The 19458-nt window shown below is 41.5% G+C and overlaps 1 protein-coding gene across 7 annotated transcripts in view; it reads right to left on the reverse strand.

Annotated features, from left to right (window-relative positions):
• The window catches only part of DYM (dymeclin), a 350029-nt gene that overhangs the window by 171561 nt on the left and 159010 nt on the right, over positions 1–19458 (reverse strand). For all 7 annotated transcript variants that reach the window (XM_042962563.1, XM_042962565.1, XM_042962564.1 and 4 more), the window contains 2 exons: positions 18385–18498; positions 16884–16978 (listed from right to left, as the gene is read on the reverse strand). In XM_042962563.1, coding sequence (XP_042818497.1) covers positions 16884–16978; positions 18385–18498 — 209 coding nt within the window. The remainder of the gene's footprint in view (positions 1–16883; positions 16979–18384; positions 18499–19458) is intronic.

Below are 19458 nucleotides of genomic sequence, written 5' to 3' on the forward strand. Positions count from 1 at the left end.
GTGTTGCTTTTGGTTTTTAACTGTACTATTTTTGCATAATCATCTATTGTGCAAATATTATTTATGTGCCAGGCATTGTTATAGGTACTTGAGAGACTTTCGTGAGTACAAAGATCCCCGTTTCTCTGGTGCTTGTGTAGTAAGAGAAGAGAAACACAGGGCAGTGAAAAGTCTTGCTCTGCAGACTCCATTTTAATCAGTTTATTATGTACCCTTCCACAGTTTTCCCAAGTAAATAAGAACAAACACAAATATATATTATTTATCCTGCTTACAATAATCATATTCTCCACATTATTGTTTTGTGCCTGGCTTTCTTCACAAATCTCAGAGAGCCTTCTATCAGTAACTTTACTTTTTCTTGTAGCTACCCACTGTCTACTGTATCAGTGTATTATATTTATTTAAATAAGCCTCTATTGATGGGTCCTTGAGGCGCTTCTAACCTTTTGCTAATATATAAAAAATACTGCCAAAATAAATTAGTACATTGTCATTTTGCACAGATAAGGGCATGACTGTTGGGTCAAGGAATAATGTATTTGGAATTTAGATAGAAATTGCCACCCTGTTCTTCAAAGGAGTTGTACCAATGTATACTCCCACGGGCAAAGTTTGAGAATGTCTGTATATAACTACACAAGCAGCCTTTTCTGATCTGAAAGGTAAATATGTAATCTCAGGTAAGTTTTAAATTGCACTTTTCTCATTAAATGGAGCATTTTTAAATCTATTTAAGGGCTATATGATTCCCTCTGGAGTAACTTCAAAAATTCTAAATTTTGTGAATATGTGATCTTTAGGCAAATTGGTTACACCTTTAGGGTGTCTACAGGCAGCTATGGGCCTGGCTTGAATTCACTTAGGTATTATTTTTCCTCTTTTGAGAAAGTGTCAGGAAAGTGAACAGGCAGGATTAGGCTATGAGGATAATGACTGTGTCTTATTAGTTCCTCTAAGCCTAGCACAGGGCCTGGTACACCCTAGGTGTCCAATTTGCTAAGGAAAAAAAAAAAGAAAAGGAAGAGAAGAGAAGAGAAGAGAAGAGAAGAGAAGAGAAGAGAGAAAAAAGAAAAGAAAAGAAAAGAAAAGAAAAGGCACCAAGAAAATGTTTTCTTTGGAAGTTTATAGCACAACAGCACCACCAAGGGGAGCTTTAGCTAAAGCATCCCCCCCCCACCCCCTCACATCAAATTTCCAGATCTCTAAGCCACAGCAAACACATGATAGAATTGCAGACAGTATGACTGCTGTATAAATGCTACTTCCAAAGTGTCTCTGAGTTCCACCCTCCAGATATAATGTTCCCCTTTAACCTCCCTTTACAGAACTTCTGCGGCTGCCATTGTCAGTCACACTGCCCCAGGATAACATAGCTCTACATTTTCTCAGCCCAAAGGTAAGATCAGGCCAATATCAACTGCTCAGTGACTAGATCAAGTGCAGTAACATGAGCCTTCAGAGGACAAGAACTCTGCCCACTTGTTCTAAGTAGAGAAGACACCGTTGCTAGAAAGTGGGCATTTCCTTCTCAACAAATGAAACTGAATACAGGCAGAAGTCAGGGGAGAGAACTTCTACGTCAAATGTAGACTAAACAAACAAACAAAATACAAAGATGGCATCTGAATGGATTCAGCTGAATTTTCTATTTTGAAAAGAAATCCAGACATTTATCTTAAGCCTAGAATTGAAGGATGGAAGTAGCCATTCATTTTCGCAGCTACACTGGGAATAATTTCTAACAGTCCTGTGACAGGCAGTGTCCAAAGATGGCTACAAAGGAACCAAGACCCCCAGTGTTTATGTCCTTCCGTGGTCCCCTCATTTTGAATCTGGGCTGGTCCTGTGACCTGCTTTTGATAGATAAAATGTGGTAAGAGTGATGTTCTGGGATAGATGAGCTAGGTCCGCTTCTGTTACTCTTGGGACCCTTCCCCCCCCCCTCCACCTTTTTAAAATTTATAGTCGACATAAATATCCCGTTAGTTCCAGAGGTACAACACAGTGCTTTGATCTCTATGTCGCGGTTCGTCTTGGGCACTTGTGAGAAGACCAAGCTTCATGGACAGGCCACATGGAAAAGAATGAGATGTTCTAGTCCACATTTCAACAGCCCTCCCAGCTAACAGCTGACATCGACCACCAGTCACGAGACTGGGCCACACTAGACATCTAACCCAGATGCTGTCTGACTCCAAGCACATAAGAGACTTCACGCGAGTATCACTCAGCTAAGCAATCAATCCACAGCACTGCGAGAGATAATTAGTAACCAGTGTTTTAAGCAACTAAGTTTTGGGGTGGATTCGTTACACAGGAATAAATAACCGGAACTATTTTCTAGCCACACCCAGGCAAGGGGAGCAACAAACTTACAGGACAATTTAGCACAGTAACATTCCCAGTTTATGACTTTTAAAGACAGAGACCATGCGCTCTCTTACAGGGAATAAACATGATTTATGTATTCTGTGTTATCCCCCTTCCCTTCCAACCCCTTGATAACTATGTTCTCAATAAATATTTATTAAATGGAAGCATGAATAATACAAACATAGCTAACTATTGATTATATTGATGGAAGGAAGTAAGGGTATAATTAATTCAGAAATGGTAGATATTTCAAAGTATATACAAGGAACTCTGCAATACAGACATGTACAGATGCACTATCTCTACCCCATCCTCTGAAAGGGCATTAAAACAATGGCTTTCAACTTATCTCAGGGCCCCTTTAGACTTCTAAAAAATTACTGAAGACCCCAAAAAACTTTTTGTATGCGGATTATACATATAAACATTAACTACAATGAAAATAAAAATGAGAAAAATAAAAATTCATTTAAATATAATAACACATTACACGTTAATATAAACAAAAAATAACCCCTTTTGAAAACAAAATGTCTGAAGAGTAACTTTATTTTCTATTTCTGAAAAATCCTTTTACTGTCCGGTGTAACAGAAAACAGATCCTCACTCCTACTTCTTAAGTCAATCCTGTTTTAGTTGAAGCATATTAAAATGCAGCTTCCTAATATATGTACTTAGAAAAGAGAGGACCATCTTGGGGCGCCGTGGGTGGCTTAGTTGGTTAAGTGTCCAACTTCGGCTCAGGTCATGATCTCACGGTTTGTGAGTTTGAGCCCCACGTCGGGCTCTGTGCTGACAGCTCAGAGCCTGGAGCCTGCTTCGGATTCTGTGTCTCCCTCTCTCTGCCCCTCCCCCGCTCACACTTTGTCTCTATCTCAAAAATAAATAAAAACATTAAAAAAATTTTTTTTTTTAATTTTTTTTTTTTTAACGTTTATTTATTTTTGAGACAGAGAGAGACAGAGCATGAACGGGGGAGGGGCAGAGAAAGAGGGAGACACAGAATCGGAAGAAGGCTCCAGGCTCTGAGCTGTTAGCCCAGAGCCTGACACAGGGCTCAAACTCATGAACCGTGAGATCATGACCTGAGCCAAAGTCAGCCACCCAACCAACCGAGCCACCCAGGCGCCCCCCAAAAAAATTTTTTTTAAAGGGAGGACCATTTTAATGCCCTTTCCAGAAGATTGTAGATATTCTACTTTGACACTACAATAAAATTCAAATGGCAGTTTCTTAAAAGATTAAAGTATGGAATCGGAAGCAATAATGAAAAATTTTTTGAGTCTTTTGCATTAAGATCCATTGGTCTATTTTGTACTTTCAATGAATCTTTTTACCGATGCTTCATTTTGTAACCGCATGCTTTGGTCATTTGAAAAATATCGGTTTGCTGAGTCATACAGATCTTCCAAATGTTGATACATTTCATCACACAATAGCCCAAATTCCCAAACTTACCATCATCTTCGATCGCATCACGAAAGTCTTTAATTATTGGGAAGCTGTTGAACTCATGGTGCCAACAGGAGTTTTTTACAATTCTAATTTTTGCTTCTAAGTTCCAATTTTATGGTTGGCAACCAACACTAGAGGCTGTTTTCTTCGAAGTGATGGGCTCGTTTTATTCATCTTTGCAAAAATGTCTGCCAAGTCTAAACAATCAGATTGTCACTCATTCTTTACCAGAGAAGTGGTATCGCATCAGAAAAGTGGCTAGTTTAGTTCACAGCTCAATACTCCGTGTGCCTTCCACAAGACTGCGGCTCAGTACGTAGAAGTGCTCGTGTGAGCCGGTTTCATCACACACGGTGCTTCACAGACATGTATCCAGAGGTCAAAATGTATTGCAACTGATCATTTTTACTGGCTCATCAAGGACATTCTGAAGTAAAAGTGGCTGTCCCCCACCCCTCACTCCAAGTGTGTGCTTGTAGAAAACACAGTGAGTACTACAACAACCCAGCACCACTGCCTTATGTTTTACCCCAATTTGCTTCTGTAATTTTGGTTCAAAGGACAGCACAGAGGAAACGCCAAATGACATTCGAAAAGCAGCTCCCACTGCAGGGAACCCATGCGGTCTGTGGGCCGCACTTTGGGAACCTCTGCGTTGGTGTGATCCCAAAACTCTACACGGTGGACACCACTCACTCACAACACAGAGTCTGACGGTAATGTGGTTGACACCTGTCTGTCCTTCCCAGTACTTATCAACGTCAGGTCTGCCACAAAGAGAAGAACCAACACTTCTGGGCTCAGGTCACACCTGGATTCCAATCTCAGCTCCGCCACGCTGGGCAGGAGGAAAGGTACGTCGCATCCATCTCCGACGATGTGTGTATCTGACACGTGGCAGACATATAGAAAATACTTGATAAATGAGGACATGATCCCTAAGTACCTACCGTTGTTCTAAAACGATTTAAATATTGTGAAGACAACATTATTAGAAGCAGTTACTCTCATTTCTCAGAAGGTATGTTTAGAATCCCAGCGACTGAGTGATTCTAAATGGGAAATTTACAATGACGTGAAGGTCTGAAGGTCTTGTACCATCTTATCTGTTAAGGTACCATTATTACGCTCACATCAGGGAGTAAATACAGAGCTGTGTACACTTCTGAACCCAGGACTGAGATCACGAAAGTTTATTAAGTAAATAATGTATAATACTGTAATATATATTAATGTGTAATATTCTATGATCTTCATGTTTGACTAATAAAGGTTAAGAAAACAGGCACATTTTAGATGGGAAAACAGCACTAATAGCAATGTCATATCGGGTTCCTACAGAGGTTTGTCTTAGGTCTGTGGTCCTCAAACCCAGAACACCCCTCAGATCTTTTTCAAACAGGGTTCCTGAAAAAGTGTAATTCTGTCATCAATTAACTCCTCTCCTACGTGTTTAGAAAGGTTTTGGCTACGTGCCATCCTTGGGGAAAATAGCCACTCATCCTGTTCTCCGCAGGGAGGCTCGCTCATGGGACCCCAAATGACAAAGCGCGCTAGGGGACGCAAGGTGTCTGAGACCCCACAATTCCCCCTCAAATCTCAGTCAGCAACTACTAAATGGCTGTCAATGGTTTTCTTTAAAAAAACAAGGGGATCACGTGCTTAAAAAGGTTGAAAACAACTTGCCCAAGGCAGGATATAGTATTAAATGTCTCGTACGCCAATTATTCACACGTTTTTAGTTTCAAACTTCATTTTTAAGAAGCACTTGGCAGTGGAATGTGGTACAGTATGGTGGATGGAGGACAGATGAAGGTTTCAATCCCAACATTGTCACTGTCTGGCAACGGGACCTTAGATAAATTACTCCTCTGAGATTTCGTTTCTTCACTGTAAACTGGAAATAGCGACACCCGTATCATCAGATAACACAAAGAGCCCTGCAGAGGGCCCAGTGTGTAGCGTATGGCAGATACCGGCTGTACAAAAACCCCAAGACGGTAGTCCATATGGCACGCTGTTTCTACCTCACCTATCGCCAGTAGATTTTAACTTTATTTAATCCAACTAAGCCGTAAGAATTTCACTGAGCCACCAGGAACACGACATAGTGCTGTCTGTCCTCTAACCAGGAAGATTTTTCCCTCTGAGAAGTACATGGTGGCCATTCCAAGTGTTTTACATGTAATAACTCACTTATTCCTCCCAACAGCACTGGGAGGAATATCCCCGCTTGTAAGTGAGGAAACTGAGGCATATGAGACAAATGAACAATGGTGACTGCTCCGAGTACTGGTGAATGTCTGCGACAGGGAGTGCCTTCCTACCTTTCCAGCGGCTACCATTTCTCATCTCCATTTTCCCTCCACACCCACCCACCCCACCCCCTCCCCACCACCTCCCCACCGGAAGCGGTCTCTCCTCCCTTGCATGGCCTCGTTTGGGCTCCATCCGATTCTGCATGCACGACACTGGCCACGAGAGTCATTTTCAATCACTGAGCCTTCTGTATACTCCTATTTCTCCTGTTACCACCACCCTTGTCTATCTTGGCTGGAAAAGGTGCTTTTTACAAAGTCTGTGAAGTGTATGCAATTCATCAAAAGAAAAATGCTTTCTAAGTCACTTTATTTCTCTTACCTGACCTTAGCATTTTATAACATATCAAGGATCACAGTTATGTTAAAAAAAAAAAAAAAAAGAGGAAGAAGAAAAGAGAGAGAGAGAATACATGCACATAAATGCATGCCTTTTTTCTCTCTTTTGTTCTGGGAAGAACACGAGGCAAGGAGCTGGGAGACGTGCTTTCTACGTCGGCCTCTGTAGCAATGTCCACTTGGACTAGTCACATAACAAATCTAGGTCTCAATATTTCCAGGTGTAAAACGTGCAAACTAGTCCCAGATGCTCTTTAAAGGTCCTTCCAAACCTAAAATTTCGTAATTTGTGTTTAAAACCAAGATATTCTTGCTTATGTCAAAGCCACTCAGAAACAAGGCTTTAAGGGTTGTGCCAACGACACTGACACGTGAGTGGGAAATTCATTATAACACATGACAAAGCCGAGACTAGTGAGGCCATTCAATCCTTTCTTACTTTTTCTAAGATACATAAATCCAACACATTAGCAAGTGACACACGAAACCCAGAGTAGCAGCGACTAGCTACCTTAATGACACAATGACAGGTTTTTCCAATTGGCAACAGAAACATGTAACTCAGTGAAGACTGCAGGGACACAATTTCCCATGGGTCTCTCGAGTTTTTGCACATCTTGAAAGCAGAGGCAGTGATGGTCTCATGCTCTGGACTATCTTTCCATGGGCGTCTGCAGAGTGAACAGACGTGGAAGGTGAAGACGGCGTCTCCCTCTAGAGTAGAGGGCAGTTTGTTTGCTATCAAATACATTAAAGAGGCCTCCATGCAAAGACTGGGCAGGTTGCTTGAATCCTATAGGAAAAGATCGGAGTTTTCTAAGCTCAGGGTTCCTCTTCTGTAATGCAGCCCACGGCGTGTACAGATGCCCCCTGTTGTGTCGTGCTCTGGACACATGAGGAACCACACACAAAAATGATATTCTGGCTCCTCCCACTGGTGTGGTTAAGAGACTGTCCTTTGTCTCTGACCCAAGAATACTGAGTCTCTACCGAGACCCATGAAACTGTGGAATCTAATCTGTCAGCTTGAAAGTTGGGTAAAAATCTCAGATCCTTTATAGTAGACAGGAATAGGGGCTTAATAATTCATGGCTAAAGGACAAAGTGTGAACCCTCTCCATTACCTCTACAATATGACTAGAACATTCTATAAAGTTCCATGCACGTTATTTTAAGGCTTAATGTCCCATGTGACAATTCTGCTTAGAAAAATCTGTACTTATAAGAAATAAAAATTCAGGTAAGTGTGTCCCATGCTACTTTAAAAGTTGGTATTTTGAGTGGGTGAGCAATCTAAACTAAAATTAAACCAATTGTGAAGTTTTCACATGTCCCATCAAATCTACACAGATACGCTTATTGTTAAAAACTAGCAGTCTCTGAATGGTTAGAAATTTTCTATTGAAAACACAGGTTTTCAACTGGGAGCTAAGTACTCTCAATGTAACTTAAGAAAGGGCTAAACTAAAAAGCAAACCATGTCTGATTTTCCCGCAAAATTTAGTTACCTTCAAAGTACCATTAACTGTAGGAAGTGCAGGAAGCCAGATTTTATGGCAAAATATTTTTCCTTCCTTTCTTGGTTGTTATGCCAAGATCAGACAAGGATCGGCAAAGTCCAAAGCAACTGGGAAGCTGCGAGTACTGCATTGCCTAGGCGTCAGGCAAAAACAAGTTAATTCTCTCCTCTAAAATAAACCATGTAAATCTAACAGAAGTATTTAAACTGCAAAACCATTGCTCAGACCTTCTACCAATCTAAAATAAGACATATTATTTAAAACTATATTCAATGACGTTTTCATTTGGTGACATATTTGGGATATATGGGCAATTTGATGATCCTTTGGGCAAGGAAATCAGAATCCAGGAGTATTAACAGAGAGCAAGAAATTTTTTTGTAGGGATGTTATCTAGATTTATTTTTAGATTAAAATTATTTCAAAAATGTCACAAAACTGTTAAGAGAAAAGAGACAGCTGCTAAAGACTTGGCAAGCCATTAATGACTCTCACAACACTTGCACGAGGCATACATACGTCATCAGAAAACACATCTTACCAGGATTTCAGAAACAGAGTTGAACTTTGTTATAATCCTTAATGTCACAGAATTCCTTCCCTAAAGAAATACTTTCCTGAATACAGTGATATCAGGTAACGATACAGATTGCAACTGAATTATTAGAGATTTAAAAAATAAAACCAACATGAGTATAACACTGAATTTCTAGATACAAGGAATGGCCTTCATCTGAAATTAAAATGTGAAATATCTAAAATTAAAGAGAATTTCAGTAGTAGCAGGTCTACAGCAAAAGCCTGATAAGTACTTACTGAATTAAAAATAAATTCTAATGTCAAGGATTAAGTGGAATACATAAAAAATATTAGAATTGTAGGCTGAATGATGCACAGTTCTTGTCCTCATTCCGAAGGTCATCTTGCAGGATAATATCCACACACCATGTACAGCAGGGCCTCAACACATCCATACCTTTCTCAACTAGCAAGTTTAAGAACAAAAGAAAAGACCTTCCAGTCTTTGCAACTGTAATTCTAGGTACTTAGCTATATTATCGGGAGAAAGCTGAAATGAGGGGGGAATGGAATGATCAATTAGAGCTTGGTCACCTTCCATGGCAGAGAACCATCTGTTCAAGAAAACCTCCATAGCTTGGATATGTGAATTACCCTCAGAAATAATGCTTTCCCTCCGCCCCCTCTCTGCCAGTGCAGTGGAATGAACCTGGGCTTTTAATCTGGACACACTTACCAGCTGCGTAGCATCAATACCCTAAGCCTCCACACTTTTACTAGTCTTAAATGCAACAAAAAGGAAACTAGCAGAGAGATATTGAAGGTGATAGGTGTAAATTTATCATCGAATGGGCCTTATTTTAAAAATAAGACAGTATTGCTGAAATACCATAACCAAGAGAAATAACCAGATATATCACTATATATGGGTATATTTGAGTGTTTTATGTTGCATAATATAAATTCATCCCAACAACAGACCATTTTGCTTCTTAATATTTCCTTGTAGGCTTTCAGTTCAATGTATTGCTTGGCTCAGAAAAAAAAAAAAAATGAAAACTTAATTCATTGGGGACAGAAGTGAGGAAACCTGATGTGGTAAGTTAATACCAGATAATATTATTAAAAGCAAACTGTCTGTCTTTGATTCCATGAACCATCCTGAATGACCTAGTTTTGTCCAAAATACAGGAGCTAACCACTCAGAGTTAAACAACCAACCTGGTTTATGCAGTCTTCAGAAAAATGCTGGATGACTACAATGTCTACTGTTAAACATGCAGAGCGGAACAAGGAAGCTTACATAACTGCCAGTCTGGGCTGGTTAGACAGAAGGAGAATGTGCAAGAGTCTACATTCATTACTGCTGGCTGTTATCGGTGAGAAAAGGTAAGAGCAAAAATCATGGGTTGAAGCATTTTTAAATTCTTAGATTACTGATTAGATTTTACCAAAAAAACCTCCTTTGTACTACTATTAAATAGTTGTAATTAGGAGCGCCTAGGTGGTTCGGTTGGTGAAACATCCAACTTGGTCTCATGTCATAATCTGACAGTTCATGGGTTCAAGTCCTGTATTGGGCTCTGTGCTGACGGCTCAGGGCCTGGAGCCTGCTTCGGATTCTGTGTCTCCCTCTCTCTCTGCCCCTCCCCTGCTCGTGCTCTGTCTCTTTCTCAAAATAGCAGCACTTTCAACAATAGCCAAAATATGGAAAGAGCCTCAATGTCCATCAACTGACGAATGGATAAAGAAATTGTGGTTTATATACACAATGGAATACTACTTGGCAATGAGAAAGAATGAAATCTGGCCTTTTGTAGCAACATGGATGGAACTGGAGAGTGTTATGCTAAGTGAAATAAGTCAGGCAGAGCAAGACAGATACCATATGTTTTCACTCTTATATGGATCCTGAGAAACTTAACAGAAGACCATGGGGGAGGGGAAGGGGGAAAAAAGTTACAGAGAGGGAAGGAGGCAAACCATAAGAGACTCTTAAAAACTGAGAATAAACTAAGGGTTGGTGGGGGGTGGGAGGGAGGGGAAAGTGGGTGACGGGCATGGAGGAAGGCACCTGTTGGGATGAGCACTGGGTGTTGTATGGAAACCAATTTGACAATAAATGTCATATTAAAAAATAAATAAATAAAACTTCACTTATTAATTCTAAAAAAAGTAAATAAACATTAAAAAAATAGTTGTAAATAAAAATCTAACCTACGTTTTATATTATTTTATTGTCAAGAGATTTGGAAGACCAGAAAGCTTCCAACAAAACTCTGCACTGTCATCAACTTCCCTGGCTCCAAGCAGCAGCAGGTATGTGCAAAATGCAGCTAGAGACAAATCAATTTACATAAAGTTTCAGAAAGACGGCTGCCAGAACTAAGCTTAAAATGTCAGATGTCAGTCCACCTTCTAAGAATCGGTCGGTAAGTACTTATTAAAAGTCTACAGTGTGCTTCATAAGAGCGACTCTCTGTACACTAATGCAAAGAAATGTAGCACAAGTCTTTTATTTCCAGTAATTACTACTCTGCTTAGGCAACAAGACTTGCAACCTCAGGTCAGGCCCATGTGTCACAAGTACCTATAATGGTCAGCTCAAGAAGACGCTCCAGTTCTCTCTCTCCCACACCCGCCTCTGGGAGAAGCCACATTTTCCAACAGGTAACCTTCTCCTTTTCTGGCCCATTGGCCCCGCTCCTGGCCCGGTAAGTAGCTACTGGGCCAGAAACTGGTGGTGACCTGGGACTTCTACGAAGCAATGAATAGGGCCAGCTGGGTTCTTCCTCATTGTAATCTGAACCGGGAAACACGAATTGACTGTGTTAGCAGCAGCTAGGTCTAAAGTAAAAAGACCCAAGAGCTATAGGGGGTGGGGGGAGGCGGGGGGTAGGGGGGTGGGGGGAGGCGGGCCGGGAGGTCTGGCCATTGCAGGAGCAAGGTAAAATGCAACAGAGGGGTAGGAAGCTGGTGGAAAAAGCTCTGCAGAAGGAAGAGGTGATAAAAAGTGAAAAAGCCTCAACTTTTTTCCAGGGCTAGACACAGAAGTGCAGCTGTGAAAGAGCAAGGAACTGCAATGATTCAGCGAAGTCAGAGCAGCAGGCACCTGCCAATATATCACAGGTTGTAACAGAAGACAGAGGGCAAATGGCAGGACCCCGATTATTTCCCATAAGGCAAAGTTCCTCAGCCTCGGCACCACTGAGATTCTGGGCGGGACAATTCTTTGTTGTACTGTGTATTATAGGATATTTAGCAATATCGCTGGCCTCTACCCACTAGATGTCAGTAGCAACCTCCTCCCCAGTTGCAACAACCAAAAAAAAAAAAAAAAAAAAAACCAAATAAAACAACAACAAAAAAAAACCCCACAAAAACAATGAAAAAACAAAACCTTATTCCAGACACTGCCAAAATCACTCAAAGCTGAGAGCCACCGCTTTGAGGAAGTTGAACTGTAACCTCCTGGCAAAGGGAAGCTACTGACTAACTTGAAGCCTAAGGAGCAGTGTGTTGAGATACGCCTTCAAACGGAAGCAGCAGAGCCAAAGCCTACGGGCAGGGCAGGTGAGGAGGCAAAGGATCAGGCAGGCTAATGACACCGTGTGGGTTCAAGATGGTGAACCTGTGAACCAAGGCAGTACTGGCGGAGACAGGACATGGGGCAGGAGTGTGAGCGTCAACGGCAGAGTAAGACAGAACTCCGGGGCCCAAATGGATATAGCATTTAAAGAAAAGGGAGAAATGATGGAGAATTACTTGGCAACTTAGGCGGTTAGGGTGAGGGCGATTGCCTGGTACAGGGAATTTACAAGGAAGAGCGGGTTTGAAAGAGCGGGAGTTCGGCTCCAACTGAGCTTAAGGTGAGCTTTTATTAAGTTCTAAACTTAATAAAGGTTTGAGGTGAGTGTGGGATACATCCAGGGAGTGACGTTAGTAGAGTAAGTGTTCGGCCAGTCAACACTTATAGAGAGTGCATGTTATGTGCCAGGCCTTTTGCAAATATGAACTCACTTAACCCTCACCACATCCCCTGAAATAACAACTACTGTCACCCATCTTACAATGGGGAAGCTGTTACATAGAGAAGTTAAGTAACTTCTCCACGGTTCCAGAACTAGTACGTTTCAGAGCGGGGATCCCAAACTCAGAGTCTATGCTCTTACCCACTATACTGTACTGCCTGCCTCAGAAAAAATGGAGCGATCAGAACCGTGAATTTGGATGGTTTTCCGTACACAAGTGCATGGTAGGTGAAGTCACAGGCATGTCTGTGAACTCCTAGGGACAATGAGCAAAGAGAGAAGAAAAAAATAACGTAGCATGAAATACTGGAGAAAAGTATGTATTAAGCCAAAGGTGAAGGCAAAGCCAGAGGAAGGAGCCAGTGGGGGGTGGGGGCAGGTTGGGAAGGTCTTAAGGGCAGGAAGTAACTAATGAGGCCTTTGTAACCCACAATTCCCTGCATATATTCTATTCTTTTCTGGGTCTATAATCTACTCTTTATAAATGTTTTTTAAGTGTTTATTTATTTTTGAGAGAGAGTGCACATATGCACAAGCAGGGGAGGGGCAGAGAGAGAAGGAGAGAGAGAATCCCAAGCAGGCTGCACTGCCAGCACAAGCCCGACACAGGGTTCAAACTCAAATCATGAGATCACGGCCTGACCCCAAATCAAAGATGCTTAACCGACCAAGCTACTCAGGTGCCCCCCTCTTTATAAATGTTTTTAATTGAGTGGTCATGACCATGTCATAATCTCACGGTTCGTGAGTTCGAGCCCCATGTTGGGCTCGTGCTGGCAGTGCAGAGCCTGCTTGAGATTCTCTTTTTGCTCCTCTCCTGCTCTCTCTCTCTTGCTCTCTCTCGCTCTCTCAAATAAATAAACTTTAAAAATAAATAAATGTTTTTGACTGAGCTAAGTATAATCCCAAATAATGATCATATCAAATGCCCATGCTTATAGAATATTCAAAAGATTTTATAGTTGAACAAAACTCAAATCATATATGCTTATGAGATTTTTCTAGAATACCAAGAGAGTTTGTGGAAGATACACTGTCATTAAACATGAAACAACAGCACAGACACCATAAGAAATCATTCCTTACACTTATGTCCAGCTAAAAAGGCTTTTAAAAGCTTTACTCACAGCCTACGTCACAGCAATGTAACATGTTACTCTATTTTGCATTTTGTTGAAGATGGCATGAAATATTGGCTCTCCTACGTTTTGCAACTGATAGATACTGTGTGGTCTCTTCCTAAAGCAGGATTTAGAAAATGTGTATATGAAACTGATTACTTCTCACTTGAAGGAGTTACTGAAGCATCTGGTGAATCTTGAGTTGTACTGCTATAATAAATCTGTGTATCTATTATATATAGATCTGCTATAATAAATCTGTGTATTTTGTTATGCATTCCTTATCATACTTGACAATTCCATACCCCGAACACAAACATTTAGTCGAAAAACGAGTTTCCTCAAGATTAAAAAGTTGGCCCCCATTTCCATCTGAAAGTGAGTGTTTTCTACAGGAATAAATTTTGATTTCCAGGTCCAAGCTCAAAGTGCTTTCCAAATGTGAGTGTGCATACAAATCTTTGGGGATCTTGTTAGGATGAAGACTTTGATTCAGCAGGTCTAAAGCTGGGCTGACACTCACATTTCTAACGGGCTCACTCCTCTCCTGGATGACGACGTCCCGGTCTATACTGGTGACTCACATGTGGCCCTTGAACCTGAAGTGCTGGCAGCATCTGGGAACTTGTTAGAACTGCCCAGGGCCCTCGGTGTGACAAACAAAGCATACCAATATCATCTGCTGAAACTGAAGACTCCAGAAGCTTCTATTCAATTATTTTTTTAAAAAATCCACTTACAGCTCATTCATTCACAGTCTCTTTTTTGTTACTGAAGATCAGACCTTCTCCTCTCTCAATTCCTTCCATTATTCCAAACTATGCATCTAAGACCTAAGCACCCTCCAAGGCGGCCCCAGCTGGTTCTTCCAGGCTTTCCTCCTATAATCCCTATACAGGTCCACAACATGCCATCTGAATGGGACTGGTTATTTTCTAAATATAATGCTCTTTATCACAGCCCCTCTTGGTCTGTGTTGTTGTGGTTGGTGCTTTTCCTTATCAGGCCGATCTCTAGAGCCACCTCTCTCGAATCACCTTGCCTGATTTCTCAGTAAGATGTAATTTTCCCATTCTCTGAACCAACCAGTCACCCTCACCATAGGGATTTGTCTCTCATTCTAAGACATTCTGCTGTACATACGCTGGTCCTCATCTTATCTCAGCTACTGAAGGACAAGCAGGAACCTTCACAACTTATTTCTCCAAATCCAATCACTTTTCTGCTTTATTCATCATAGATAGAAAACTGGGCACAGTGCTTTATCTGCTTTTCCAACTCTTCTACTTAGAAACTGTTTATTTCATCTCACTTGACACCTGTTATCAGAACTCGAAATGTGAACCAGTTCACTTGCCAATTTCATTTTGAACGGGTCAAATGTTGGTGTATCCATTAAGGAAAATGAATCTTGTACTGAAACCTTCATCAAGCCACTATGAAGCTACATACACACACACACAAACAGACCTCAAAGCGGCACGACATCATTAAATCTGCCATGCTGAACTAAAGCATAGTAACAAAAAATTACTATTTAGAAGCTAAAGAATCTTCAGAACACCTGGAAGAACCTGAGGTATGAGGAGATGCTATGTGAGCTTTAAGTCATCAAGTTAGTGTTAGTACAAGGTCAGTCAAACAGACAACCACCTAAGTACAAACCCCCAAATAAGCCAATATAATGTATTAGGACCGGACCTCAACTAACCAGTGAGTCACTGGAAATATCCTTGCTAAATTCTGAGGATAAATATATAATGCTGAGTGACTATTAAAAATGAGGCCAGCTCAGTAAGCGTCTCCAACCAATGGATGGAAAGTAAGATCAGAGTTTAAAAGTGATACGGACTTGTGGTTACCACCAATGCCTGGAACACAAGAACTAATCATTAGAATTGCACTGCTCCAAAGGCAAGGTCTAGAGGAAACGATCTGACTTCACTGACTTACATAACAAATGCTCTACTTCAGAGCCTCGAGGACAATCTTGTGCATTCCACCCCAAAGACCAAAAGTACCCACATATATTAAAAATCTCTGCAAATGAGGGACACCTGGGTGGCTCAGTCAGTTAAGCATCTGACTCTTGGTTTCGGCTCTGGTCAAGATCTCATGGTTCATGAGTTTGAGCCCTGCACTATTAGGGCAAGACTTGCTTGGGATTCTCTCTTTCCCTCTCTCTCTCTCTGCCCCTCCTGTTCTCCCTCTATCTCTCTCAGAATAAATAAATAAACTTAAAATCCATTCATCATTTGTTAATTAGCTTTCCTGCCCTTAAAGACAATGTCTTTGGCAAAGGGTGGAGAGAGGACAGAAAGGACCTTCTGGTGACGTTGTGGCAGGCAGAATAATGGTCACTCCCAAAATGTCCACCTGCCGATCCCCCAACCTGTGAATGTGCCAAGGGCACTCTGCAGTTGTGATTCAGCCACGGACCTTGAGATGGGTACGTCACCCTGGGTTACCCGGATAGGGCCAAGGCGATCACAAGAATCCTCCGAGTGGAAAAGGGAGGAGGTCAGAGGGATGAGACATAAGAACGACTCAACAACCTAATGCAGCTGGCGCGGACAGTGGAGGAAGGGGCCACGAGCCAAGGAAGGCTGGCAGCTTCTAGCAGCTGCAAGAGCCAAGGAAACAGACTTCCTCCTCTAGAGCTGCTGGAGAGGAACGCCACCCGGTAGCATCTTGATTGCAGCCTAGTGAGACCTGTGTTGAGCTTTTAACCTACAGATTAATAAACCTGTGTTGTTTTAAGACATTAATTTGGGGTCATCTGTTACAACAGTCAATAGGAAAGTGATGCAACAGTAAAGTGCTACTGGAGGAATTCTCTAAAACAAACACAGCTACCCTCCCTTAAAAGCGTAATGCGATGCTCTGCAAAATGCTCAGCAAATATGGTTGTGGTCTGCGTTACTAAGAAATATACCTGCTCCTCTGTAAAAAGCTGACATGCAAAGCGTACAACTAAATTTTATAAAAAGACAGAAAAGTAAATACAATTAACTCTGACCAAAAAGTTGGGTAGGAAGACAGCGCAGGACGAGGTATTTTCAACGAAACAAGAAGGTGATAAATACTAGGCAGGAAAGTTTGATATCCCTCGCGGATAACATTAAAAAGGGACCACCATGGTACCCGTTCCGCTGGGTCAGCCAAAAGGCACACCTCAGTATTTCTCGTAAAGCTCATATTTACCTGATGATCCTCTGGGCAGCGTACTGGTGGAGGGAACGAAATTGTGCCGACATGTTTGCCAAGGCGGCCAGACAGTTGGTGTGAAGGTACTTGTCCTGCGAGAAAATAGCAAGGTGAAAACAGACATGGAGTCGTCTCTACGTCTGAAGCAAGGTCAACCAGAAGGAAATGTCGACTCAACTGTCACTGATTCTAGAAAGTTCGGGTCCACGATCCCTTTTCTCTAATTCTAAAATCCTTAATAAAGCATTGAAAATTCAAAGCCTTGGGGCGCCCGGGTGGCTCAGTCGGTTGAGCATCCAACTTCGGCTCAGGTCGTGTTCTCGCGGTCCATGAGTTCGAGCCCCGCGTCGGGCTCTGAGCTGACAGCTCGGAGCCTGGAGCCTGTTTCAGATCCTGTGTCTCCCTTTTCCTCTCTCCTCCCCCGCTCATGCTCGGTCTCTCTCTTCTCAAAAATAAGTAAACATTAAAAAAAAAAATTCAAAGTTTTTTCATACTGGTACAAAAGATTACGATGCTACTTATGGTCTTCGTTATCCCTCTCTTGGCGGATACTGAATTATTCCGCTGCAGAAATACTAATGTTTAATTACAGGAACCTAATGGTTCCATACACTGCAGCACTGTAATGTAAGTACTGTAATTAGCTTTCTAAAATCAAAAAATTCTCCATTCTTAACCATACCTGGCTCCTAGAGTTTCACATAAAAGATTATGGACAAGCATCTACATTAGCCTCATTGAGGGAAATAACTGAACACAGTGCAGTAAACCTGACCATTTCTCTGAGCTTTGAATTCCGTATATTTCTTCTCTATAGACCAGAACTGAAACTTGCTCCCAGGCACTGCAAATACAATCCAGTTGAAGTTTTCCTTTTACTCTTGAAAGTATTCTTTCTACTTTTCTTTCCCATCTGAATTCATAATTCTCTCACACTTTGTATCTTCACACAGTCTGTTGTTGCTTTTATTTTTTTAAGTTTCATTTATTTATTTGAGAGAGACAGAGACAGTTTGAGTGGGAGAGGGGCAGAGACGGGAGGCGGGGTGGTAGAGAGAGAACCCCAAGCAAGCTCCGAGCTGCTAGTGCAGGGCCCGACGTGGGGATCGAACTCACGAAACCGTGAGATCATGACTTGAGCCAACACCAAGAGTCGGACGCTCAACCGACTGAGCCACCCAGGTGCCCCTGTTGTGGCTGCTTTTAAAGGGAAAATTGGTTTTACTGGTTCAGCAAAGGTAAACATTTTTTATCGAAATATGCCCACTGCTCCTTTTGTTTCATGTAAAATATCTCTGTGCAATCTATTAAATATTAAAACACAGACACTATACATGTTATTTCAGGATCATGTAATTCAGCGACTATGCGCAGATCTGTATTTTCTGACCATATTTCACGAAAATGTTAGTACTCGAAATATTGAGATCGCTTTAAACTACAGGCCTAATTGTACTATATGCATAACAATTTAAAAAAATAGCCACGGAATACTTACTCTTGTCCTTGTCATGTTGTACTGGATGGTTCTTATTACGACCAGTATCAGGAGACTCCCCAGTGAAATTTCAGTTAAAACCCGTTCTGAATACCAAGTGATATTTTTTAATATCTGTAGTGGGGAAGAGAAGTTTAAGTGAACAGGATTGCTTCCGGAAAAGAGGGATTATCCATGTCTCCAATTTCTGATAAGCCCTGACTTTGCTCTGAACGTGAGTTAGACAGTATATAAAAGTGAACTGTGAGACTTTCAGTTCAAGGTAGTGAAGCAGTGCTGAGGTGTTTACTTCTTCCTTCTTAAACAGAAAAGGAAAGAAAATAGATCTGGAAAACAGAGGATATCGTTAATAGACGAAAAGGAGGTATGTTTGGAAGACGATGGCACCAAGTCGAGAGAGAAAACCCAATCAGAGCTCAGCAGTTTGAAAGCGAAAAGAAGAAAACTGAGGAGTCTCTTGAAAAGTAGAGCTGTCCCAACCACCACAGAAAAGCTTCAGACTTGTGTTCAGGAAAGGCCAAGAAACGCAGATAAGCCCAGCTCCGGAAGAGACGTGCCGCGTCCTGCTCCGGCTCCTCAGAGCAGGCAACGGTGGCGCTCACCGCCACACCTCAGAAAGCAAGAACTGTTTTCCAGCTCAAGATGGCGCGGTTCCACCGTAGATACGTGACATGGCGTCAGAGAGAGAGGCCAAAACTGGGCAGTGCAGCAGGTTGGTGATTTGAAAGAAAAAAATTGAAAAAGTTCTCTGAGACAACAGCAATAAAAGGCAAAAAGACAAAAATAAAGTATGAGAGCAAACTGGAGACCTAATATCTACTTAATAGAAGTTCCAAAGGGTACAAGACTAGAAGGAGAACAGAATAATTAGTGACAGGAGAAAATTTTTCTGAGGAAAAAGAAAAAAAAAAAACTTTCAACATTCCGAGCAGAAATACTGAAAGAAAGCAAAATTTATTCTGGGAAGACTTCTGAATTTACAGTATGTAATAAAATCCTATTGGCTCCCAGACAGAAGAAACAGGTTATCAGCAAAAGAAAGACAAGCAAACTAACATTAGATTTCTCATCTTC

This window comes from Panthera tigris, chromosome D3 (assembly GCF_018350195.1).
Source record: "Panthera tigris isolate Pti1 chromosome D3, P.tigris_Pti1_mat1.1, whole genome shotgun sequence".
NCBI lineage: Eukaryota > Metazoa > Chordata > Mammalia > Carnivora > Felidae > Panthera > Panthera tigris.